The sequence below is a fragment of the Lygodium microphyllum genome, chromosome 4, assembly GCF_053477565.2.
Source record: "Lygodium microphyllum isolate KBCC chromosome 4, Lygodium_microphyllum_v1.1.10, whole genome shotgun sequence".
Taxonomy (NCBI): Eukaryota; Viridiplantae; Streptophyta; class Polypodiopsida; order Schizaeales; family Lygodiaceae; genus Lygodium; species Lygodium microphyllum.
Genome location: NC_141138.1, coordinates 168,878,923 through 168,905,305, shown reverse-complemented (window position 1 = coordinate 168,905,305; position 26,383 = coordinate 168,878,923). Strand labels below are relative to the sequence as shown.

Here is a 26,383-nt window from a genome sequence, read left to right as displayed (position 1 = left end):
TCTCCCGCCATAGTTCTCGAGTCCAACCTTCAATCCATCACTCCCTTTCATGGCACTTGTGGGTCTGTGTTGATGAGGACTCGGTGATTTGAAGGGTGGTTGGTGAGTTGATGATGATGGGGCTCCTAGGGATTAGTCGTTGGTTAGCAAAATGTTGAGGCAATGGAGGCTAAGAATGCTTGGAGTGGATAACAGGGCCTTTGAAGTTGGTGGTTTGTAGCCCTTGTCTGTACTTGAAAAGAAAAGAAGTGCGCTACCTAGGGGGAGTGTCTACCTTACCTATTGTGCATTGTGCTTGTGCTAGTGGAATTGGAGCTAGGTCTGGCAAGCTTGGGTGTTGTTCCACACTTGAAGACCCAATTCGTGCATAAGGAAGATGTGGTGGGTGCAGCTTAGGAAGACAGGTCTAACCAGAGGAGGCAAGTGTGACCTCCCTAGGTATGTCCTGCCCTTGATGTGCCCTAAGAATGATGTGGGTAATCAAAATGGGCTAGGGGGTTAAGGATGGAGCCGTCCAATCAAAGCCACCAGACGCACCTAACTTGAGAATCCCTAGATGCAGTGATTGTGACCTACGTGTAGTGAGATGATTTGATTGCTTTTTTGGTGATTTCCTTCTCTTTTCCTCTTTTCCTCTTCTTTCTTTTCTTTTTCCTTGTTCTTTCTTTTTCTTTTTCTTTCATTTTACTTTTTTAAAAATTACATAAATATGACGAGAAGCTAATCTTTGTCATGCGAGTCATGACAGGGTGGTTCTAGGGGCTTAAGAGATTTTTCAAGGAATTTCTAGCTCTGCATGTACCCCTTGAGGTTCAGACGTACTTGGAGAGTAGTGGTGGAAGCGGGTGAAGCGGGTGAAGCGGCTATCATTCATATCTTCTGGGAGGGCTAAGCAAAAAGAGGGGAGTAGAGCACCTTGCATCATCAATCTAGCCATAACGCAACTGTCTATGCCATTGGGATCAAAAAAGAGTGCTGGGAGGTGGTGCTCTTGTGGTGTTAGATCTTGCCTTAGTAGTATCCTAAGAAACCTAAGATAGTTACACGTGGTGATGGAAGCAGGATCGGGGCAAGAAGAGAATTTATCAATGAAGCGGACTATTGAGTCATAGCCTCTCCCTCTTATATGTCCTCTTGTTGTGCTTCCTCAGCAAACCCTAGGGCATCCACTTTCTTGTGGGGTTAAGCCTGCCCTTAGTAGATAACTCCTCTATTCTTTGAGGCTAAGGCTGACACCCACCAGTTGCGCTGGCATATGCAATCCTGCTCTCAGGGACCTATGAGCAATACCTAGCTTTTTCTTCAATGGTTCAATGGCCTCCCCTTCTTCTGTTTGAGTGATGTCCAAGATTGTGTTAAGGAAGTCATGTTGTTGGGTCTCTAGGCTCACTTGAGCAGCCTTGGCCTTGCTCTCTGCTAACACTTTATCTCCTTCCACATGGGCCACACGGTGCGCCAAGTCCTTGACTCTTCTTTCATTATGATTGGCCCAATCTTTTGCTCTCTTTTCCATTTCTTCAAGGCTCTCCCCTCACCTTTGAGCCAGACCATTAATCTTTCTCCTGATCTTCAATCTCTCTCTCCAATCTCTTTTGCTCCTCCTGTCCCAAGGTTGCCTCATTTTTCAAAATTTCTATCTCCTTTTGATACATGTGTGCCATTTCCTCTCGTACTACTTCTAACATCTCTGTGGCGTCTTAGACATTCCTCATTTCTTCTTGTAGCTCTTTATACAACTTTGTCAGCTCGTCGATACGTTGTTTCATCCTCATGAGGTTCTGTTTCTCCTTAGCTAGCCTTGCTTCCCACTTTCCTTATTCACCCTCCTTAGCTTCTAGCTTTACCTTTAGCTCATGTATTTCTTTCTAGCACCACATAGCTACTTGGTGGGTCTTTTCTAATTGGAATGTAGCCATGGACTCCTTTTCGGCTTCCAACTCAGCCACTACTACCTTCTTATCCTCGTTTGCTTTCTCTAACTATGAGGGAAGCTATTGGATGTACTCATCATACTTTGCAGGTGGCATCATCATTGTGGGGATGGAGGTCTCGACTCGATGTCTAATGCTGCCAGTCACTTAGTTCTTACTACAGGGGTACCTTAACCTATCTCTTGGGCCATTTCTTTATTAACTAAGAACTGCACCCAAGCCAACATGTAGCTAGCATCAACTTTAGGCATGGAGCCTTGGGTGGTTGTGGTTGTAGGGGTGGTGGTGGGCACTAGGAGAGTAGGGATGGGATCAATTAGGCCCTTGCCCTTGCCTTTTTTCTATGGAGGCGGCATGATGTCTAGAATTGTACTTGAGCCTAAGCCTTCATCTCGTGGCGGCATGATCTCTGGAATTTGGGTACTTGAGCCTAAGCCTTCATCTCGTGGTGGGCTCATAGCACACCCAGCTCGTCATGTCTGCATTGTTGTTCTATTGACATGCGCATTGCTAATGTGATGTCCTCTTCTTCCTTCCTTCTCAATTCTTCCTCTTTTTTAGCTACCTTCCCATTTTATGTACATGCAGGTTGAATTCCGTGCAATTTGAACATCAACACTTGGTAAAATTTGGGGGTTTTGCTGAAATTGCTCTATTTTGGCAAAACTGGCATGTCCTATGCATGACAAAGGAAATGCAGATGTGTGTTTGATACTTTGAGCACAAAATTTTGGGGCTTTTGACCATTCGTGTCAAATTTTATGCCCTTGGGTACATGTATAACAAAAATTGCAGCTGAAATTTTGGGATTTCTCATGTAATGTGATGCATATGCCCTTAGAACAGCTGTAATTAGTTGGATAATGCTGTAGCGCATGGTTTGGTGCTTCTGGAAATTTAATTACAGATCTGAAATCTGTGCTTCTACATGCTCATTTATTACTGATTGGTACTTGTTTGCACCTTGGTCACTTGGGTGACAATTTGGGCCTGCATTTGCTCTTGTTCAGTTCTCTTTGATTCTTCTTTTAACCTCAATGAATCCTCCTTTTCTTTCTTTATTCTTCCTTTCTTCTCTTTCTTAGATTCTTTCTTAGCCATTTCTAAGTCTACCTTCTCCTTTTTCCTGCTTTCCTCTTTTTGCTTCTCCTATGTAGTCTTTTTCTTTCCTTTCTTAGCCCTTCCACGGCTAGATTGTGTTTCCCTTTCCTCCTCTTCGTCACTTACTATTCTTTCACTGGATTGCTCTCGTTCATGGTGGGAAGGCAATCTTTCTGGTGTCTTGTCAAGCCCTTCTTCTTCATCATTCTTTGTCTCTTTCACTGCCTCTTGGATAAGAGCCATTAGAACTCCCCCATACCCAATGAACAAGGCTTTTGATAACGGCTTCTTTCTTTCAGATCCACCTTTTGATGCCGAGGATTCTCCACCTATCAGTCTACTTCCAAGGGCTAGTGCCTTGGCTGATTGGTCGTCTTTCTCACATACCCATTCCAATCGACTTCATCTAGTGAGTGGGCTTCCAAGCTCTCTAACATGGGCATGTTGATTCTGTGCATGAGCAAATTATACCTTTGGCTGGAGAACAAGGAGTGGATGACCTTTGCTAGGAGCCTTATCTCTGGGTCGGTAGGGATAGATGACCTTTGCTTGGAGCCTATCTCGGCGGGGATGTCTTGAATGCTGACACCATCATTGGTCAGAACCTGGTCTTTCTTCATGTTCAACATGGTATAGACATCTCTTTTCGGTGTCCTTTCCCTTTGGCTCCAACCCTAGTGCCTTCTCCACCAAGGCCTTATTGAGCTGGACTTGTACCTTCTTGGCTCCTTCTTCTCTTCCAACTATCACCGTGCCACATTCTCCATCTCAGGATCGTAGGTTCTCAAGAACTCTATGCATTTGGTGTGGTTGGTTTCTCGATGTATTTTGGTAGATTACATTGTTCTACGACTCTTTTGGTAGCCTCATCCTTGGCCATGACTTCTTCAATGTTGAGGATAGTTCTGAACTTTTAGTTGGTTGTAGGCATGGATGTGGTACCTTGCCCTTTCTTCTTCCGTGAATGGAAGCCGACGGGCTCGATTGTGTTGTGCTGTCATTTTGAGTTCCTGCCATCATACCATAGTTCAACATTAGTATCCTTAAGATAATTTCTTACTGAAAGGTAAAAAGGAATTGATTTTGTTTTTATGGAAGGAATAAAATGCTTAAGTACAAAAAGAGAATTTTAGTTATAACACTTTTCCTCAATCACAAGTTGATTTTCATCCACTCTTTTCTACTTTTGGACATTGATTGAGGCTTTTTTTCTTGCATGTAAGGACGCATGCCTCCTTGAGTGATGTAGGTGAGAACATCCATGAGGAAGTCACTGGAGTCTATTCGACTTGCAATGTGTAACTCCTCCTTAGTCAAATCTAAATACGGGTGGGTCGGAGGTGCTCTTCTAGGGGTTAGTTACGAATGGTGGTCAACACCCTATAGGAGGTTGGAGCTACATAAGTGGGGTCATACTCCAAGATTTTGATGGCACAACATTGCTCAGTGTTAGTCATGATTTGGTGGCCCTCTAGCTCCCATTGAAGTCAGAGAGCATACCATTTCCTCAAGAAGGGGGAGTCATTGTCATCAAGCTACTTCAACTCCTCAATTTCCTGATTAGTGGCAAGGACTATGCTCTTGTCATAAGACATAATGAGGCATTGTTTTCATGCATGTTCTCAAGATATCTAGGTGGCAATTAATTCCTTGGCTGCTTGGAGAGCCTTAACAAATATGGATTCAGATTCTTCCCGTGAGCAAGGTAGCGTACATACCTCCTTGTGCTAAAGGTTCATCCAAAACACCTAAGTCTAGCTTGTCGTGGCTTTTAGCAAGTGTTGTAAAGGTGGAATCTAAGTCTCTTAGACAATCTACCAAGTCATCCCCCATATTTTCAGTGAAGTTCGTGGCCAAGGTTAGAATTGATCTCTGCTCATGAGAAGTCTAAGGATTGCAGGTGGTTGGGGTTTGACGGAACTAGATAATTCAGCAGACAACTAATGGTTGCAGCTTTGGTTGTTCTTGATGGTGCAATTGAGTCATTGGTGCATTTGGCTTGGCTTGTGATGCAAATGTCATGCCACTAGACACTAGTGAGGTTTTAGGAACACTAGCAGGACTAGGTTGAGGCAATGTGCGAGTAGCAGGCTACATCTTTGGTCGATGGACTTGTTTAGTCTCTGTCAGCTTATGCGTTTGAGGTTCTATGGGCTTCACAACTTGAGTCGTTTGCGGCATTGGGGTGTATTCTGTCACATGGCTTGGTGTGGTCAAGTTTGAGGGTGGCATTTGAGTAGTGCCCTTGTCCATCTTGGCTTTAGGTACCCAAATTTAGGCATTACCCTCGTAATAGCCTTGCGTTTGCAATAAGATCTTAGGAACCCATCATTGCTTGACCATTCGTTGATGCCTATAGTTCCTTCTTTGCCTCCTAGGTTTCGAATACGAGTTTCTAGCCTTGCAAGATCGTGATTGTGCACTTTTAGGTGGTAGCCCTTTTGTTTAGGTAGCCAGTTGAATTGCGGTACATGGGCCTTAGCTTTGATTTCAGCAAGTTGCTAGCTTTGAGATTTGGCGGGTTGTGAAATGAGTTACAACCCCCCTCCTTAGGCATGGTGGTGGGTTGCTCTACTGGTGGCTTTGCAGGCTTTGATGGAGCCACATTGTCCCCCTTTCTAAAAGCCATGGACTATACGTACGTTGTCGATGGCTTGATGAATGCACTATGACTAGTAGTCGACATTACAAAGTGTCTGCTTTTTAAACGTATGTGTCCTAACAATGATTCCCGTACATCCTTCTCATTCAACAACACATAAAAGATCATTGGTATACTTTCAGACTCGATAAAGACTGCAACCTTGCACTTTTCCATAAGTACATATGATAGCCCCCCAAATGGGCTAAGTTTGGTGTTAGTGAGCTACAATTGTGGTCTACCAATTTGAATCCAATGATCGTGAGTCAAGATATTAAAGTCAATTCCCTCATGGATCAATGCATCAAATGTATGTGTTTGCTAGGCAGTGACAATCATGTGCAGGTAAGCCGGCCACGGCTTCCTCATCTTCATATTCAATTTCCATGATAGTGGCCACTCGTACATTGATAGGGGACTCTAGCATTGGAGGCACATGTAGTGGGTGCGTGGGCAGGTAGTACTTCTTTATGCAACTGCCATTGAAAAAGCCTATGCCCTCACTCTCTAGGGTTTCAAGTTCTACATTATTGGTTTGGCTAATGGTGCGAACTGTGAAAGGTTCTAGCCATCTAAACTTCATCTTTTTTTAATGACCTTTACTAAGTACAACAGTACTAAGTCACCCTGTTCGAAATCTTGTTGCTCGACATGCTTGTCAAACCAACTCTTGCATCATGCCTTCTCGCATGTTAGCACATGGTCAGCTAGAAGTCAAGTCTCCAATATGCGTTCTAGCTCCATTAGGCACTCCCTCCATGCTTCCTTTCCATCCCATCTCTCTTGAAGAGCTATTCTCAAGCTAGGAATTAAGAACTCTACGTGTAGAATCGCTTTAGTTCCGTCAGTCAACCTAAGGGAGTCTATCCTATAGCCATTTTATAGGCTGTTTGATAGGCCCATAAGGTTGCCATTAGTTTGTTATCCCAGTCATTGTGCGAAGTAGAGACTAATTTGGTCAGGATGTTTCCTAAAATCTTATTTGTGGACTCAGCCTGGCCATTTTTTTTAGGGTAGTATCGTGAGGATTTTTGATGGATGATCAAGAAGGTGAATAGGAGATGAGCGATCACTTCATTGATGAAGTGTATGCCTCGATCACTAACTAGTTCAATGGGGCAACTGAATTGTGAGATCACTTGCTCCCATAGAAACTTAACAGTAGTCCTAGTGTTGTTTTTTTCTCGTGGCTTGTGCCTCTGCCCATTTCGTGAGATAATCTATGGCAACAATTATGTACTTGGCCTGCGAATATTGTGCTATGGGACTAATAGGCCCAATGAAGTCAATCCCCCACTTCTCGAATGATTGTCTTGCAATGATTGGGGACTTAACTCCATTTTGTCCTTGCAAATAGGTACCTTGGTTCATTGGCACTCGTCATAGTGCTTGATAAATCATACTGTGTCTCAAAAAAGAGTAGGCCACCACAGTTGAGACTGCAGTACCTTGTGGGCTGTCGTGTCTTTGCTGAAATGTCCTCCCGCAATCCTGTCGTGTGTCTCTACAAGTGCATCATGCATTTCATGCTTGCACACTCATCTTCACAAGAAACCCACCTTGCTCTAGCCTGTAGAGTTGTCCTAAGAATGAGTCGCCCAAGTCGGGCCTTTTCGATGGGTCGTTCAGGTAGTCCGTGTTCAAGCACTTAGACTATGCTGTCTACCCAATATGGCATCAAGTCAGCTCTAAACAAATCTCGTTCGCTAGACAAGTTAAATAGATGTGTGCCTGTCAATTCATCCATGATGCCCTATCCCCCAGTGGCTTCTCCAATGGGTATGCGAGACATATAGTCAGCCATGTAATGCTGCTTCCCTTTGCGTACAACCACCGAGATGTCAAATTTTAAAAGCAAAAGCAACCATCAAGCAATGCATCATATAGCACAAGGGTTATTAATGAGATAAAGCAAGGCTTGATGGTCACAAAGAAGGTAAAAGGTGTAGCCAAAAGATAATGCCAAAATTTCTTTACAGCAAACACCATGGCCAAACCCTCTCTCTCTGACGTTGAGTAGTTCATTTTTGTATCTGTGAGTTGTCTACTAGCAAAGCCCACTGGATTGTCTAGATTGTGTTCACCAGGTTGGCACATCACAGCTCCCACAGCAAACTTTGAAGTGTCAATGTGAATGTGGAAGGTTATGGTCCACTGGTCAAGGGCTCATAGGATTGGTGTTGTGGTTAGAGCCTTTTTCAATTCCTTGTATGCACGCTAGCATTCATCGGTCCATTCGAATATTATCGGCAACTTGTACAAAGGTCTAGCAATCAATGCATAGTTCAATACAAATCTATGATAATACCCCATATGGCCTAGGAAGCACTGAACTCCTTTGTAATCAGATGGTGGTGGTAGATCGACAATAACCCTGACTTTCAAAAAGTCAATGGCAATGTTGTTCTTTGACACCACATGCCCTAGGATGCATCCATGTTTTACCCACAAAAATACCACTTCAAGGGGTATTTGGAGACGATACAATTGACATCATTCAAAGACCGCCTCGGAGTTTTGTCTAAGTGTTTCTTCCAATTGAGTGAACACACACATCATCAATGAATACTTCTAATGCTTTCCTAAGCATGTCTTTGAATATGGCACACATGAGCCTTTGAAATATGGTTGGTGCATTCGACAACCGAAAGGGCATAACTATGCAGGCAAAGACCCCCCACTCAATGGCGAATGCAATCTTGTGCCTATCGTCAGGATGCACTTGCACCTGATTGTACCCTAAGAAGCCGTCTAGAAAACTATAGGCCTCTTTACCAGCTACTTGCTTGAGCATATGCTCAATGTACGGTAATGGGTAATTGTCTCTCTTGGTAGCAACATTGACTCTCTTGTAGTTGATGCACACTCTGATCTTTCCGTTTTTCTTCAGTACTATCACTATGGGTGAGACCTAGTCTGTGTACTCAATCTCGTAAACGAATCTTGCTCTCAACACATTATCGGTTTAGCGTGGGCATCCTTGGGAGTCATAGGATACGATCGTTGCTTGATTGACATTGCATCAGGCGTCATGGGTATATTATGAGTCACTTCACTCGGATCTACCCCTTTTAGCCCATCGAGGGACCAAGCAAAGACGTATATGGCCCAATTGTATATCAATTTCAGATCGTGAACCTTGGTCCACCGCCGCTTGGGGTTCATCCAAGAGATCCTTGAGCAGCTTGAGATTGGCTGTTGGGTTGCTAGCTAGCTTATTCATCAAATGCTCTAAGATCTCCTGGTGCTCTCATTTATTGCTCAGGATATGGAATGTAACAAGGGTGGGTCGTCTTTGCAAGCTTCTAGCCATCATGCAGACTAGTACTGAGGGCGTGTCACTAGATTTACCAATTGTCTTAGTGACTTGCTTGTACTCCTTATTATCTGAGAATGGCAGATTGATTGTGGCTAGCATGTGCATTCAATCTCACTCATCCTCAGGACAAGGGATATACTTGGTGAGTAGCCCGTACGATTTTCTAACTTGTGCATCACCCTTCACGATGTTCTTGGGCTTCTTTCACCCACTCCTTCACTTTTTCTATGACTTCTAGTTGGCACTTCAGGCTGGGGTACTCCCCTACCTTAGCACTCCCCTTCTCAGCAGTCTTTGGAGCAGATGTCTCTGTCTTTGAGTCTGTGACCTTCTTTCCAGCAGGTAGTGTTGTGGCACTCTCGGTTTTAAGTGTGACCTTTGCATCGGTTTTCTTTTTTCTTTGGCTATAGATCTTCTTTCCGATTGAGGCTGCATCTAAGTTGCTAGGCCATGGCAGTGATGCTAGCCTGCTTTTTTTGTGCTCGAGCCATGACATGCAACGGGATGGGTGCGGCCTTACCGTCCATTGTTTCAACACCGAACAACCCCAATGGGACTCATGGCATGATTGTCAAGCTAGTGGATGGCTTCCATCTAGGGCAATCGGCAAAGAGATGTGTGATTCCACACTCAACGCATCTAAAATCAGCCTTGTCTCGATTGGCTTGTTCCCTTTCAGAGTAGCGTGGGGAGATGTGTCATGGGTGACTAAGCCTTTGCCTCTACCTCTACCTAGCGCCATCACTAATACTAGTTGATAATCCATGAAGATTGGATTGCTCTCTTCGTCATACGAGACGTAATGGTTCACATAGGGCTCGTTGTCATCCGACTTCTCCATATAGAAGACTAGAGTGTCGCTTAATGGATGAGTTACGAAAGGTCCAGGTGGATAGGGTATGCCTGTGGGATTTATCTCCATCCTAGGAATGGTTAATTTAGTGTCATTAAGTGCCAGGAGAGCCAATGGGCTCCCCTCTTGAAGAAACTTGATGGCCTATTCCCTAGGTAAGGCTGATTGTAAGGTTACGAGTATGGGAGTCTCCTCGACAGTCTACAATGCATGGCATCGTGGCCGAATCTACCACAATTGGCACATGGTTGGGACCTAGGGTCATAACACTTAGTTGGCAAGTGGTTTCCACCACAATACATGCATTGGACATGAGGGTCTCCTCATCATCTCTTGTAGTCTCGCTAGCTTCATCTTCATCTCTACTAGCTCCTAATTCTGGCTAGTACTCTTTCCCTTATCTTAGCCACTTGGAATCGATCATTCATTGGATGTGGTTGCCCTTTCTGAGGTTCTAGAGCTAGTCTCATCGTGGCTTGAGCTCCTAGAGCTCCTCTCCTTGAGCTGGTCCTCCACTCTTATGGTCTCTTCAAAGACCCTAGTCACAACACGTCTCACTACAAGCTTGAGTTGCCTACCAAGGCCTTGTAGAGCTCTTCACTGCGTATTCCATTGATAAAGTCCGTGGACATCGCTCTTTCCATGGGTTGTTTGTTTGTTGGGATTCTCTTAAAGAGACTCCTCACATGGGTCACATAATCTCTGATATCTTCCTTATCTCTCTCCTTCAAGTTCATGAGCTGTATGATCATTTTGTCTGATTATCCAGCCTCCAAGAATCTCTTAATGAAGAGGTTCTTGAGATGGTTGAAATTGTTATGTTCTGCGGCATCTAAGCTCATGTACCAGGTCCTATCTTTATCACCTAGGCACAGATCAAAGGCTTGCAAGCGCTGGGTGAGATCAGTGAGACTGTTGGCCTCACAAACCTGCTCAAATTGCTCTACAATGCTGTAGGGATCATCATTTGTCTAACTACTTAGCAACAATAGGGATTATTGACTGGATCTTGGAGCCCTAGTTGACTCCTAATCCTACGAGCAATGAGTTTTCTAGTGTTGTTATGCTCTGCTCTACTAACGTGTCATCTAATAGTCACTTCATGGAAGCTCACTCAGTGTAAGGTCTCCTTCTAGTGCTCTCTCTCTCTCTCTCTCTCTCTCTCTCTCTCTCTCTCTCTCTCTCTCTCTCTCTCTCTCTCTCTCTCTCTCTCTGTGCGTCATCAGGCCTTGTTTGATTTCTGTTTGTTAAGGCTACCACTCTCACTCGATCTCTCGTATTTCTACATTCTATCGCAAGCTTCTAGCTTACTGTTCCTGATTATATGCTAGCATGCCTTGTAAAGCTTTCTACGCTAGTTTCCTCTCCTCTTTGAGGTCCGCTACTACAATATCCTTGGATGGCCTACCATGGTGGTCCATCTCAGTTTGCAAGTCGTACTTACTTACCATCTGTTGTACTTCATCTGAGAAATCCCCGAGATTGAGCTCTTCTTGTATATGTGGTTTGAGTTGGTCTCTGCTATGTTTGCGGTCTCTTGTTCCACCAAAGTGTCGATGAGATTGATTAAGTCGGGTAGATTCACTTCCCTAATGATGTCGATCCTTGATGAGTCTGACTCATGTGTTGTGTCTGACTCTTGGTCCTACAACTTGGGGTTCTTGATTACCCATCTAAGTCTCAGGGTCCTCTCCTACTGCTAGGTTCGTTCAGTTTCTTAAGTCTGAGTGAATTCCTTGTTATTTACAGATAATCCTCAATTTACCGTCACTCAGTGTGTATATATGTGTGTGTATGTGTGTATGTGTGTGCGCTCTTTCCCGTGCACCATGCAAAATCAAGCTTTTAGCTTTCCTTTAGGTGCACTTCAAGTGTCGAAAAACAATGTGGGGTGTAATGTAGAATGATAAAAGTAGCGTTAGCACTCTCATCTACGTTCTTGGCCTAATAGGGCTTTAAGCTCGGTCTCCTTCGTTGCTCTTGTTGGTCTCTAGGATCTGCACTATGTCTTTCCGCTCATCAGTCAAGGTCTAGCTCAGGGTCTATGGTTTTATTTGGCATTCTTAGTGAGGTGGATAGCTAGTAGGTTGGTTGGTGTTGCTTCTAGGTCTATGATTCGCTAGTTCTCTTGTTTCTTGTGCCAGAAAGGTATTCTGTTCGTTTGTATTTCTCTCGCGGGTTCATACATCTATGGTCCAGGTTAGTCAGGGGGTCTATAGATGTCAAATCTAACAAATTCCAGATTTGGCCCAGCTGGTTTGAATTACAAGGTCTGAGTATTAGATTCGGCCCGTCCGAGTGGCCTAGGAATGAATAATATCAGGGTTGAATTTGAGGGTCGAGTGTGTCCAAGGATCGAAACGTAAGGCCGTCCAAATGCCATATGGCAAGGTGGGCCGAGTGCCCAGGGGGTCCACTAGGGTTTATCGTATGGTACCACGTGAGTGTAAGGGAGGGGGGTTATTTAAGGGAAGAAAGGTACATTTTATAAGGTAAGATCCTATAAATAGGGGGTAGATAAGGGGTATTTTCATATATTTCTTACAGGTAGGTGACGTCTCCTTATTACTACTAGTGAATCCCCCATGGCCGGGTGATTGATTGTCCAATTTGGATGGTGGGCCGAATATGCTAGTCCGAGTGGGCAGGGCCAAGTGGTCGAGGTCGAATCCAATGGGCCAAATTTCAAGTGGCCGATTCTAGTTGGGCCGACTGGAAGCATGCTGAAGGCTGATTTTGAGGCTCGGCCCAAAGTGGCCGTCCAAATCTGGGACTCGGACAGGCCGAGTGCGACGATGCATGTTGGGGCAGGGGCGACGATTTGGTTTGAATCAATCGATTCCAAGCATCTAGGTCACAGGCACTTCCAGAATAGATCTATGGTGGACAAAAATCAAGGTTTGCATATACCTGACATGCTCAAAAACCTCTGGAACGAATCAATTGATCCGCTACAAAGGTTTGGTCTCTCCAAGCTCTCTCTCTCTCTCTCTCTCTCTCTCTCTCAATGCTATTATTGCAAATGAGCTCTCCCTTGACCTCTTTGGCTTTAAACCCTTGCCCAACTAAGGCTGGGCCTCTCCAATCACTCCCCTTGCGACATCAACACATCTAAGTGCTCTTTTTCCTCATTTTTTCTCGTTTTGTGCCCTATTTGGACCTGTTTCATAGTAGCAACCCTAAAGATTTTTGCTTTGATTTCTCAATCCCGTTTTACTCTAAATGCAACAAAAATCAAAACCCAAATACTAAAACGAATCTTCCTACTTACCTAATCATCAAAAAATCGAAATACTTGTTGCGAAGATAAAAACCCCAAAATATCCTACTTATCTCAAGCTCTGGTTCGGGGATGAAACCCTTACTTCGTTGCTCGATTTGAGGCACGCAAGTGCTTAAGCTTGAATCTGTTGGTCCCGATAATGGAATCAAAATGTAGAGGGAGCTCACGCTCAACTACCAAGACCTACAGACCGCTTATTGCTTCAAACGTTTCAAGCCAGCAGAAATGGATATCTCTCACCTAGCTGAAGCACCTTCAATCCTATCGGGGTGTAGTGAGCTTGTTAAAAACCAGAGTTGTAGCATTAAAATGTGTGCACAAGAGGGAGAAGAGAGCTCAAAGTACAAGAATGAAATTTTGCTTACTAAGTTGCTTAGAGTACAACTTGGGTACACTCTCCCACACTTGATAGTGACCCATAGGTTGTTTATATAGCCTTTGCCAAGCTAGGGTTAGGGTTTCCCTTGCCCCTAGGGCTATTCACACTCATCTGCCCTTATACTCCCTTGCTTATAGTGGGTTCCTATGCCTTTCTTCTAACACCCCCCCTCAATGCCAGGGTGGCATTGGATTACAAAGCATGTAAGAGGTTCCCCCCCTTCTCGGGATGCCTTTATAAATCAGGCTTACAAGGTTGTTTTAGGTAGATGATTTAAGGAGTCAAAACAATCGATCTTTAGATGGATTGGAGGCATAGTTGGCCACCAATTCTTTGGGTATATCAGGAGTGTTGGGGCATTTACTAGTGATATGCCCTGTCTTCTTGCACTTATTACATTTCATCTTCTCGGGATACTTCTTCCAGCAGTTGTTTACAAGATGTCTTTTTTTCTTACAGAAAGAACATCTAGTGAGAACTGTATGAACCAATACTTGATCACGAGAATTTGAAGTTGCTTGACTGTTGCTGCTTTCTTTGTGGTTCCTCTTTTCTTCATCCAAACAGGATTGAATGGTACTTGCCAATGTAGGATCTGGAATGTTGGTGAGAGTGGTTACAAGAGTAGGAAACACCTGTTTTACAGCTTTTAGGAGAATAGCAATAGCATCTTCTTCATGTATTGGAGCTTGTACAGAGGCAAGCTGTGCCATAAGTCCAGCAAGCCGGTAGCTCCATGATCCATGATGCGAGCTCAAACATCCTCAAGCCTCCACCTCCAAGCTCCATCCGCCATAGCCGCGTACAAGACAAGAGAAGAGAAGAAGAAGAGAGGAGATGATGGCGAGCTTCTTCTCTAAGATCCCTCACCCTCATTCTCTCACACTCTCACACTTCCTCTCTCAAGCACACGTAAGCAAGCAATAAGGAGAGAAGAAGGGAAGAAGAAGAGTCCACTTTAGCCACACATAAAAGAATGAGCTTCTCATTCACTTTTTGAGTTTATATACAAAACCCTTATCCCTTTGGGCATCCATTCCCTTTTTTACATGACCAGCCATTGTGGCAAGGTCATCTTTTCACGTTCCCTTCTAGTTGCCCTTTCTCTTTACCTACGCTCGTCCCTAGATGCAGTGGCTATGACACTCATAGAGTACAAATGGAGGGATTTCATTTTTCTTTTCTTTCCTTTTTCACTTATTTTCTTTTTTTTTTCTTTCTTTTCTTTTTTTTAAAATATTTACAAGGGAACACGTCAAGTCGCATCACGTTCATGAGCAAGGGCCAAGCTACTATCGCTCATATATTCTAATAAGCTCATACAAAATGCTTGCTAGAGGGTGAGCAGGACATTTTGATAAATCTGTCTCCTTAAGATACACACAACACCTCCCTTTACACTAACTAGGTCCTCAAATTTGGAACAACACCTCAGGGTTACCTATTGTTCGACCCATCTCCCACGTTCACCATCATTTGCACAATGCATTGCGCAGTAACACCTATTTTTCTTTTTATGTCCATTGTACAGCAGTGTGGCAAGCCAACAAAACTACGAAGGTCTTCTTCAACCACCAATCTATCTTCAACATATGCAACCTTAAAAACCTACTTCACAAAGCATCTTTAACATGACCTAGTTCCCCAAAGGCTCCAAGAACCATTCCACACCAACTCTCAAAATTTTCAATCTTTACCATCAAGTTCCATGGGACTGGTACTTAGTTAGGAGGAGGTAATGTTAACCCTTGGAAGACCAAGACAGAAAATCTAGAAAATCGAAAGCGGAAGACAAATCCCAAGGCAAGAGGAAGACGAAGGACAAAGGTGCATTAAGAAATATTTGAAGATACAAAGTGTAGGAAAAAAATTCTAAATGTAAGAGGGAGATGCATAAGAATAAGGGCACCTTAAAATTTCTACAGAAAGAGCACCAACAAGTGCATTGTAATTTATTTTGTGAAAGAGTAATGGGCTCTCTCTTGTGTAAGTTATAAAGAATGAGAAGCACGGGCTAAGGCTATGCTAATAGGAAAGGAGGAGGAAAAAGAGTGAAGGAACAGAACCAAAAAAATGGATGGCCACCCAAGGAGGAGAGACAACATGTATAAAAGTCAAAAAGTGAATGAAGAAGCTCATTCTTGGGGTGTGGCTAAACTTGCTCTCTTCTTGTTTCTTGCTTCTCGCTTCATTCTTGACTGAGAGAGGAAGAGAGGGAGTTTGAGAGAGGGAGAGGGAGAGAGAGAGAGAGTGAGAGAGTGAGGGATAGTAGAGAAGCTCTTCTCCTCTCTTTATATTCTCCTTCTTCTCTTTTCTTTTCTCGTGCGAGTGGCTATGGAGCTTGGAGATGGAGCTTGCTTAAAAGTGCATCTTGGATCATGGAGCTACTAGTTGATTCATGGGAGAAGGCAACTCGATCAAATTCAAAGGTGAGCTCATTACATTTGTGTGAGGGAGAGTGCGCACGACTATGTGGGAGGTATCCATAGCTCTCGGCTTGAAACTCTTGAAGCAATAAGTGGTATGTGGGTATTGCAATATACAAACAACCTAAGCATGGGTGTTAACTTGAGCGCCTAAAAACCTTCTACATTATGCATACCCAAAAATCCTAAACTTGACAACCTAAGTATGGGTGTCAACATGCTTACATAATATAGATGTCCCGCTCCCCCCCCCCCCCTCCCCCCGCCTCTTGAATCTGAAATTGGGGTTTAGCCAACTCCCATTTCAAGGTTACACAAAGTGCTTTCATCACTTGTGCCTAAGTAGCACGGGTTGTTAATCCTACGTTAATGCAAGCCAAACCCCCTCCCTCGCCTAAACAATGTCACATGGTCATTAGATTACATTGTCTCATTATTTTCTTTGTAAATAGCCTAATGCATATTTTGTGAAACGATAAGTGAAGCATCAAGATATCATATTAGATCATCCATATACACGAACATAAAACCCAAATGATTAATTTATCATTCATATTGTAAAATTACCAAAGAACATAAATAACAAATTATGTGCTTTGGTTGAGCATATGTGTGACCGTTAGTAGTACATCCTCTGGTATGAATGATTAGCAATCCCTTTCTCCTGTCCTGTGTGTGTGTGCGCGCATGTGCATTGCATGTGCATGTGTGTGAGTAAATGTGTATAATGGCCCCTAATACGTGTTTGAAGCTCCAAATGCTACATCATAGCTTGATAAGCCTAGTTTCATCACAATATGTATGGTTTCATATACATATAAGTGGTTTTTATATTTTTTGAGGTGCATGTGGTGGTCTAGGTGAATGGGCGTGTGATTGATTTAGCATTTAAGAAATATAGTTAGGGTGTGCCAATACCTAACCCCTTAGCTACCCATGCGAGCTTGCCTAAAACCCTTGCTATCCAAACCTTGGTGCAAAGCACTGACTTGTTGCTATGTTTTGTGCAACCTAAGCATGGAATGCCTACTTATTATTATTCATATAAAGTCGCGATTAACATAAAATGAGGTCATTAGACTCCACCTATGCATTGAGAGCGCTTTTCTTATGAAAACCTTAGTAATGTGAAATTAAACTATAGAGAGATCCCTGACTTTGTAACCAATATTAATGAAAAATAGAGATCTATTGTAAAATAATGAATTGCAAAAATTTCAAAAACACTTTCAAAATTTGAAGAGAAAAGTTTAAAACCATAGACTTAAGAAAAAATTTAGTTATGGATATGACAAATATATTAAATTTGATTCAAAAATCTCATTAAATTTTTAAGTTAAAATTTTCCAAAGCGAACACTAGTTAGAAACCCTTTGAGGCTAGTTACACATCGCCATTGCCTACCCAATCTGTGCCCAGTTTGGTGGGCACAGGAAAAGTTGACTTGGGCGGTCACTTGTCCTTACACACTGGGCAGCGGTCACTTTTTGTTGTCAATAAGTGTCAGTCCATCTTTTGTCTGCAATCGTTTATACACTAGACACCATCTACGCGCACTGAACACTTCCTGAATCGCATGCGAATGAAGGGATGCTACGGATGTTGATCATCATTCTCATAATATTTATTATTAGAATACATGATTAAACACTTTAAAACAACTAATAGAACTTTAAAAAAAGTGACGAATAAAACTAGAAGCATTATAAAACTTAAAAAAAACTGACTAATAAAATTAGTAATGAAAGAGAGAGCAAGGGAGTTGAACCCCTTCACCATGTTGTTGAGGCATGGCTCTACCAAGCTCTTTGTGGAAAGGTGGAAAGAGGGAATTTTTTTTAGCACACCACTCCTCTTTCCACCTTTCCACTTGCACTGCAGATGCTACATAAGTTTACTCACTGTTGTCTTCGTTTCGTCAATCTCCTCCACAGAGTCAAAATAACCAAAGATTGTTCTCACATTTGCGTTCTCCCTCTCTCGAAACATGGCTTGAGTAACGTTGTCTCTTCGAGATGCCCCCCAAAGATGGCTTGCCTCCTGTGTTGGCTCCACTACTTGAGCTGTTTGTATTGCTTGCATGGTACCTGTGTTAGTTAGCATAGCAACCTCTACTAATCCATTCCTCAAACTATCTTGATGGTCCATGTCTTGATGAGGCACATTACTTTCTCTCTCAAGTTCTGATGTCGCTTCACGTATCCATGCATCATCAAAACTATCTCCATGCACAATGCATATATTATGTAGAACAAGGCATGCTGCCACCATGTTCGGGACATTTTGTAAAAGCATGTCACATCTCTTCAACAATGTACGAAATTGCGCTTTAAGGATGCCAAATGCCCTTTCAACTGGCATACGAGTACTTGATTGTATGTAATTCCAATAATAACATTCCGGAGATAGCCCATCCTTACTACCCTTGAAAGGAGAAAGCACCCAAAAGCGTGCAGGATAAGCACAATTGCCTGGTAGATAGTATAATCCCAGAGCTTTGTTTGTGTATCGTTTCCACGGTATGAATGTTGAAAAACATTCCAATCGTGCATAGAACCTGCCTAGCCAACATCATAGTCCCAAACAATACAATTGGCTGCCACACTTATCTGCAGAATAATTGAAAGGAATCCCTTCCTATTAAAATAATCATTGTGGTTCTCTCTTGGGTCAATGATGGGTATACGACTACCATCTATTGCACCAACAACATTTGGAATACCTCGAAGGGCCTGAAATGCAACTGCATATTTTTTCATTTGTTGTGATGTCGGTAACTTTATGTACACACCATGCAATCCAAATGCAACCAGTGCATCGCAAAAGTCCCCAAAACAGCCAATTGTGTAAATGAAGTTGAGACTCCGTACAAATCAGCTACAAGTCCCAAATTTGAGCTGCTCGCGAGGCAATGCAAAGCCACACATATCCACTTCTCCACAGGTATTGCCCTTCTATAGTTCCCGTTCTTGCGTCACATTTGTGGTGGTAACTTCACGAGATGAGATATTCAAATGTACTCCTGCTAACTTGTAACCTACTTTTAAACATTCGGTTTGAATAACTCCCAAGAAGCCCCTGCTTCATAAAAGTTTGTGGTCTTGGATAGGCCCATCATGACCGTCGATCGTGCCTTCACTGATCTATCCTAGCTTTGTGGAGAAGTAGAGTTGCAGCATTGGAATGTGTGCACAAGAGGGAGAAGAGAGTTCAAAGTACAAGAACAATATCTTGTTTACCAAGTTGCTTACAAGTACAACTTGGGTACACTCTTCCACACATGATAGTAACCCATAGGTTGTTTATATAGCCTCTGCCAAGCTAGGGTTAGGGTTTTCCCTGCCCCTAAGGCTATTCACACCCATATGCCCTCATACACCCTTACTTACAGTGGGTTCTTATGCCTATCTTCTAATAAGCTTGAAGTGCAACATAACCTCGAGCCATGCACTCCATCAAAGTATGCAATTGCATATTGTCATCGTCCCCGTCATCCAAATCACTTAACAATAGATGAAACATTGCCATGACAACAACTACAACATCGATGACACACATTATCAAAAGACTTTTGTCATCCATTCACCTGTCAAAAGATTTGACGAAACTTTATGAGATAATTGAAGAGAGATGTATAGGTAGAATTTTTTAAAAAAAATTTAAGTTCCAAATTCATCTATAGTTGAAACAATCATTCCTTTTTAAGACTTTTGATTACATCTAACAGACCAGATATAGAGGAGGCAAGTGTATCCATGATAACGAGCTTGCGCTCTTCAAATACTTTTTTTTCCTCTAGGTTTGATTTTTGGTTGGCTAACATTGATCGGGCAATGCTACCAATGTCACCGAGAGACTCCTCTATCTTTCTACCCTTCTTGTTGTGTGCTCCTTGGCTAGTCCTTTGATCTTCAAAGGCTCATTGGAGCCAATGTCTTCCTGGGTGTGGTCACCTGGATCATTGGAGACTGATGCACTGTTGTCTTCTGGAGAAGACAACCCACCAACAAACCGAGCATGTGCATCGCTGATAACATTGGCACGATTCCACATATATTCATGCACAAGATCATACCACTGACAAATGATCATACGATCATTGCCTGATCTGGGGGCATTGTGGGCCTTATTCTTTCTATATGACTCATAAGCGCGTCCCCAACGTTTTTTGCATGCCTCACCATCTTTGTCAAACTTTGGAAATAGTGATGCTAGCTGGGTAGCTTACCTTGGACCATGTATCCACTCCTTGCTTCGGTGGCTTTTAGAACTCTGCACTCATGGATCCTCGGATGTGAATGAGTTGTACTGTCCATGCATCCTTCCACTGTGCAAATGGTTTTTTTGTGACTGTTGAATGATCTTGTGTCTCAGGTCTGTCATTTGGATTCTTTTCTTTCCACGTTCTCTTTGGTTTAGGACGTTTAGGAGCATCGGACTCCAATGAAGTTCACAATGGATGCTGCTTGTTAGCATACTCAAAAGATGGGACCATTGGTTCTTGAGTCTGAACCAAGTCAACCTCTTTCACATGTGTCCTGGATTGCATCACAGGAACTTATTGCTTGTGGTTCTTGTTGTGGCGATGCTGAGGGGCCATGTTGAGGACTATGTGCAATTGGACGAGGAATTACATTATTGCGTATTGTTGTGGGTCCCTCTATACCTAATTGTCTTGGTCGTTGGAATGGTACGAATTGAGGAGCACGAGGATTCATCAAAGGAGGGCGGTTTGGAAACACATTTACATGGTTATTATTAACTGCACTATGGCTTGGAATGTGGCTTGGAACACCCACACTTTGGCTCAACAAATACATAAAGTCATTATTGCATATCGCATCTTGGCTCATTTGAGACATGAATCGATGAAACTCCTCCATGGAAGTGCTCTCTTGAGAATCCATCGAGCTCCACCTTACGCATGAAAATTGATCCATCATTTACAATACGTAAATGGATAAACAGGTTTATTGTCCTTTACATAATTGATCCATTATTATTATTTACATAACAATAATTATGACATCTCAAACAAACAAGACCCTACAAATAGGCATCACAATGGATACTAATTTCAGCATATGCCTGCCATAATTTATAACAACATTTGATGCCACATTCACATTGGTATTATGCTAATTAAGAGAGCTCAAACATGCTGAAATTTGAAGCCATGCACAAACCATTTGTGAATGTCATGATGAGAAATTTTCCCTGTAAATAGGCAGCACAATGGACAATATTTTCGAACAGTTTTAGCACAAACATGCTAAAATGGACAATGGACAATTTCAAACAATTCCATTTTATGGACAGTGGATAATTTCAAACAATGGATAATGGATAGTTTCAAAAAGATGGGCAGCACCATGGACAGTCTTTTCAAACAGTTTCAACATAACAAAATCAATATTATGTGAAATTTTGTTCTCAATCAACATAGTGTACACAAATGTAGTAGTACACAAACATGTACGTGTACTTCAAGTGTGCATAACGAAATCGATATTATGTGAAATTTTGTTCTCAATCAACATAGTGTACACAAATGTGTATAGATACTTCGAGACTACTTAACAAAATAGGTGCTATGTAAAATTTTGTTCTCAATCAACCCAGTGTTGGCATAGACAAAAAAAAATATGCTAATGAAGAGACTAACTATATACAAACTCAAAGTTTGTTCTTTACAAAAGTCGTGATGTATAGATCTTGCTTGGTTTGCAAAAACAATTATGCTTGGTCTCCAAATGGCAACTATATTTGCAAATATAATATCTTTTTAAGATTAAAAGATAGCACACATGTACACAAATGAAACATGTGTACAGACAACATTCAAAATGTATAGTTCACTAGAACATAAGATAAAAACATAGCTAATATAATCACCTGAACATATTGTGATCGGAATAACAAAAGCAGCCCCCTCCCATGCGGATACACTTGAAGCAGATGAAAAACCTACTTTCACCTTTGGTTGCGTCCCATCAACAATACACCCATGGCTACCGAAGATAGCTTGCAAAGTGTGTATACAAAAGATTTGCACGATGGCGATTTCAACCACCTAAACCAAGATACAACCTTGCTTGTTGCCTCTAATGTACTTACCAATTAGGATAATCTGTTACAGAAAGTAGCCTCCGACCCTCCAAAATCAGGTCAAGTTGCATTACCTATGGGTTCCAACATAATTAAGCCAATTAAGCCCCTTGGCTTCTCCCTAAGGACCTCGTCCATTTCAATCACCTGCTCATCCTTCTTTATCACATTTCCTCGCCTTTGGTGGTCCGAGACATTTCTGTCCTATGTGTGGGCAATTTTAATTCCAAAGCTCAACACAGAAAGAGCCTTTATCAGTAGAATGAACGGAGCAATTTTTAATAACAATAGTGCATTTCTGTTGTGTATCCTATTTCCTACGCGAGAGAGAGAGAGAGAGAGAGAGAGAGAGAGAGAGAGAGAGAGAGAGAGAGAGAGAGAGAGAGAGCATACCCCTGTGATAGATGAAGCTTGCAAATCACCTGCGATAAGACCATAACTACAAGCACTTGCAACCAATGGGCCATGCATTAACATACAATTGGTTTCACAGAAATGGATGGAAGCATAAGCTCATAGATGGCTTCCCACCTTCAAGTTGTGTATGGATTTATGTGAAGAGAGGGATGAATCCAGACGAACACATAGGCATGGCAACCCCTGGCACGACGTTTATACATGTGGAGAACTTGGCGTGAAATGCAAACTCGTAACGTGCTTCTTCACAACGGCTCCTACGCAACGGGCAACAAAGGTGCAACTGCAAGCCCCACTGATTGGTGAGCGGGATGCTTGGAGCCCACTAAAAGGGCCTGCGGACGAAACCAGATGGGGGAGTTCCCCCGCCCTGCGGAACGCTGAAACAGGGCCCGGGGGGGGTGGGGGGGATGGAGATGCCGGGCGGCCGGAGTGTGTAAGAGGGGGGCGCCCGTTTTCAGATTTGGGGCGCGGCCGCGTTCCAGTGTGTAACCGGCCTCAGGAATTTGAAAGAACCGCCGGACTGCGACTCATCCTAGCTTTCATGGCCCTCTGCAGGCTTCATGAACCAGATGATGATTGCCCTCACTGCAATTCCTATTCCCATTCCCCGTCCATCTCCTCCATCTCCCTTCCTCAATCCTTCAGCATTTTATCGTCACTCCAGCACCAAGATGCCTCGCTCGTCTCCTCGAGCAGCTTTCTTTCTGCGGACACATGTCCCTTCTCCTTGTCGTTGTCGTCGGAGGTAAGCATTCGACAAAAACTGAACCTTCTAAGCTTCCTCTGTCTCCATGTATTATGGAGGGCTGTTAATGTGCGGGTTTGGGTGTGAGCAGATCACAGCCAATGCCATGGATCGCTTCTCAGATTTCACGCTCTCTTTGGGGTCTCAGGTACCGGTGTTATTCTTCTTCTGCCGCATTAGCCCTAGTTGCATCAGCTAGGGTTGGCAGCGTTTCTTCTTCGTACTGCTTCCACTGTTTTGTGGATTTTTGTTCACAAGAAGGTTTGGACATTTTCCCATGTGGAAAAAGCAGCTCTTCTCTCTTGTTTTTGCTTCAAAGTCACTCTTGGGAGGCACCCCACTCCCAGCTATGTGCTGAGAGGGCCAGCAATTTCCATTGTTTTTGCCAATACTGCTCTTAGCATCAGGAGATCCTCCACGCACACAATGGAGGGGATAAAGTGGGGATTTGTCTAAAGCCTCTTGTGGTTTATTGTCATCACAGGATGAATCATGCTCTCAGCTGTGTGGCACAGAAAGCCCTTGCCCGCAGTGCGTTGCAGAAGCCCATTTGACCAAACCTAGCGCTGCGGTGCGCACGAATGAAGCACAGGAAAACCATCTGAGCACCACCAGTGAATCAAAAACGAGTAGATCAGACGCCCAATCAAGAAAACGAAGTGGCCCATCTGGTGTGCTACTCTGCAAAGAAGTTCAGCTGCGTCAAGCCCCGCTTTGCAAATCAAATGATGTGGTCGTACAAGGTAACTCGAGCGGAACGAGGTCTTCAGAGCGATGTGATGCGCACGATGAAGTGAGGCTTCCAAGCAGAAGCATGGGAGTTGAAGTGAAGCATTCCCTACATAATGAGACAGACATAGAAGTTTCTCTCATGCGGACCTCTCGCTATAATATTATACCTGCTGCTGGTTGCTCAAACAGAGGCCTTCTTAGTGTTGTGGGAACAGAGCAAGATAACCAGAACTTGGCAGGAAAGGAAAATATAAACAAAGAGAGATGGTTTATCAAAAAGGCCGGGTTGGTTGCTGTACAAGAGGACTTGACATCGTGCCCTAGCAACGCGTCTGCCAAGAGGAAGGTGGGCTACGCAGTAGCTGATGAGAACGGCTGGCTTTGCCCAAGAGATGGAAAGAAGAATTTCAAGCCCAAGCCAAGGCAAAGCCTTCTTGATGGGTGGCTAAGAAAACAGAGGTAGCCTGGTAGGCTGTATTCTGGATCCTCGTAAAGATGAAGATCTTGATATCGATGGAAAGGTTTGCCTGAATCATTCATGCCGAATAGAGAAAACCTTCTGCAGGGCGGTGAAAGTGAGCATTAAAACTCTGTTCCATATAAAAACGTGTGATTATCAACTTCTTGTCAAAAGCACTGTGTAGGGACTTGTTATCACATGTGTGGGGTAAGCTATATTACAGACATCGCTCTGTGACTTGCGATATTTTTGACTGAGGCTTCTTAGAGGTATCTAACTAACTCATCGCAGTGACGGATTGACAGTTTTCTGAAGAAATTCAGGGCGGAGGGCAAAGCACTTGCATGTTGTATCACTCGTGAACCTGTCCCCACCAGAGTGCATCTCAAGGTTACCAAGGTGTTAGGTTTTCATGGCCATTGGGTTCACACTGGTTTCAAACTCTTAACCACAATGGGCCATGGGGTCAGAACAGAATAGGTTTTGAACCCTAGTAAAAGAAAAAGGAAACTAGGGGGTTGCACTTATTAGACATTAAAGCGAAGTCCATCAAGACAAGGGCTAAACTTTCTTAGAAAATGTCGGTTCCAGGAAGTGCCTTTTCACCCAAATGTTCATAGAGCTGTTTTTCGAGAAGAACTATTGTCACCACACAAGTAATCAAGGCTCATGGCCTTTGTTGAAGCATGGCAAGGGATTGGAATAGAATCTTGGTAGCATCACTTGGGATTCCACTAGTGCGTCAGTAGATGGTGAAGAGAATGCCTTTTGAACTTGGGCGTTCAGCCCTCTCTTGCAATTGTGCTTAGGAGGAGAGGGAGGTTCCTTTCAAAGTGAGGAGGTTCTTCTAAGGTCATCATTGGATGATGCTCACTAGGCACGTCAACTCATTTTAGGAATTCAAGGGGGAAGAGTAGATCCCAAACTCATGTAGATTATCTTGGGATCTAGTAGCATTGTATGTTTGAAGTTTTACCCCCCAAATTCTGCATTGTCCTTATCCAAGTATCCCATAGCTTCATATTGCAAATAAGGCAATTGAGGATGGGTTTTGTTCAAAATTGATGAGAATGCTTGTTAGCAATCAAGAATCAAAAGTTGGTAGAATTTGTAAAGTGTGGCAAGTGGATATTTCTCCAAAGATATTGGCCAATGTGTTTAAGGACGTTTGGTCTCTAAAGCTTCTTCTTGACTATAGACTTTTCACTTGGAAAGTGGTAATGGGGGTGTCCTATTATAGTCAAGAAATCGACTAGGTGAGGCCTTTTCGAGGGCAAATGCTCATGTTGGAGAAAAGTCTATTTGTCATCTCTTTTGGGATGATTGTATTGCATTCATAGATTGGGAAGTTATTTTTTTGCGGTTTGGGGGTTTACAATGGCAAAACAAGAACATCATGATTTTTTGCATTTTCAATGTAGAAAATAGGGACAGTATATTGTTTTGCACTAGTTGATACGTCAAGGATGTATAGTCTTTGCATTGTTCTCATCTTAACTCTCTAGGTATTTGGAAGGCAAGAGTGAAGATGATGTTTGAAGGAATAGCATACGAGAGTGAATTGGGAGTTTGTAGTATCTAAAGGTAGATGGTTTCTCAATATATATTGTATATTAGGTAAATTGGATGGTAGAGATTTAGCCAATGTTTTGAGGATATTTGGCTAATTGGTTCATTACTTGGTTAGAGAATCAATTCATATGATTTGAGCAAAAGGATAAATAGATAAAGGCCACATAGATACTAGTACTAAAGTTTTTTGAAGCCCATCTTGAAACTAAAAGTTGTCACACATTAACAATGCCAAGTCGTGTGAATAATCTCAAGCCACAATACTAGAGTAATCATTATATCAACATTACTCATTGATATCAAATCTTATTCTGCTAAAATAAGATTGGTTGAATTTCAAATTTGTCTTTGATGGAAGTAGATTACTTTTGACATTTTAGTTATAAAATTGCTAGTATTGTTATTTTTCCAAA

General features: G+C 42.8%; 1 protein-coding gene across 1 annotated transcript; it reads left to right on the top strand.

Annotated features, from left to right (window-relative positions):
* The first annotated feature begins 22,881 nt into the window (after nucleotides 1-22,881).
* LOC148037880 (uncharacterized) lies at nucleotides 22,882-26,136 on the top strand. The gene is made up of 3 exons (XM_087676840.1): nucleotides 22,882-23,206; nucleotides 23,298-23,354; nucleotides 23,691-26,136. The coding sequence occupies exons 1-3, from the start codon at nucleotides 23,003-23,005 to the stop codon at nucleotides 24,399-24,401; spliced, it is 972 nt and encodes a 323-aa protein (XP_087532966.1). The 5' UTR covers nucleotides 22,882-23,002; the 3' UTR covers nucleotides 24,402-26,136.
* Nucleotides 26,137-26,383: the final 247 nt, after the last annotated feature.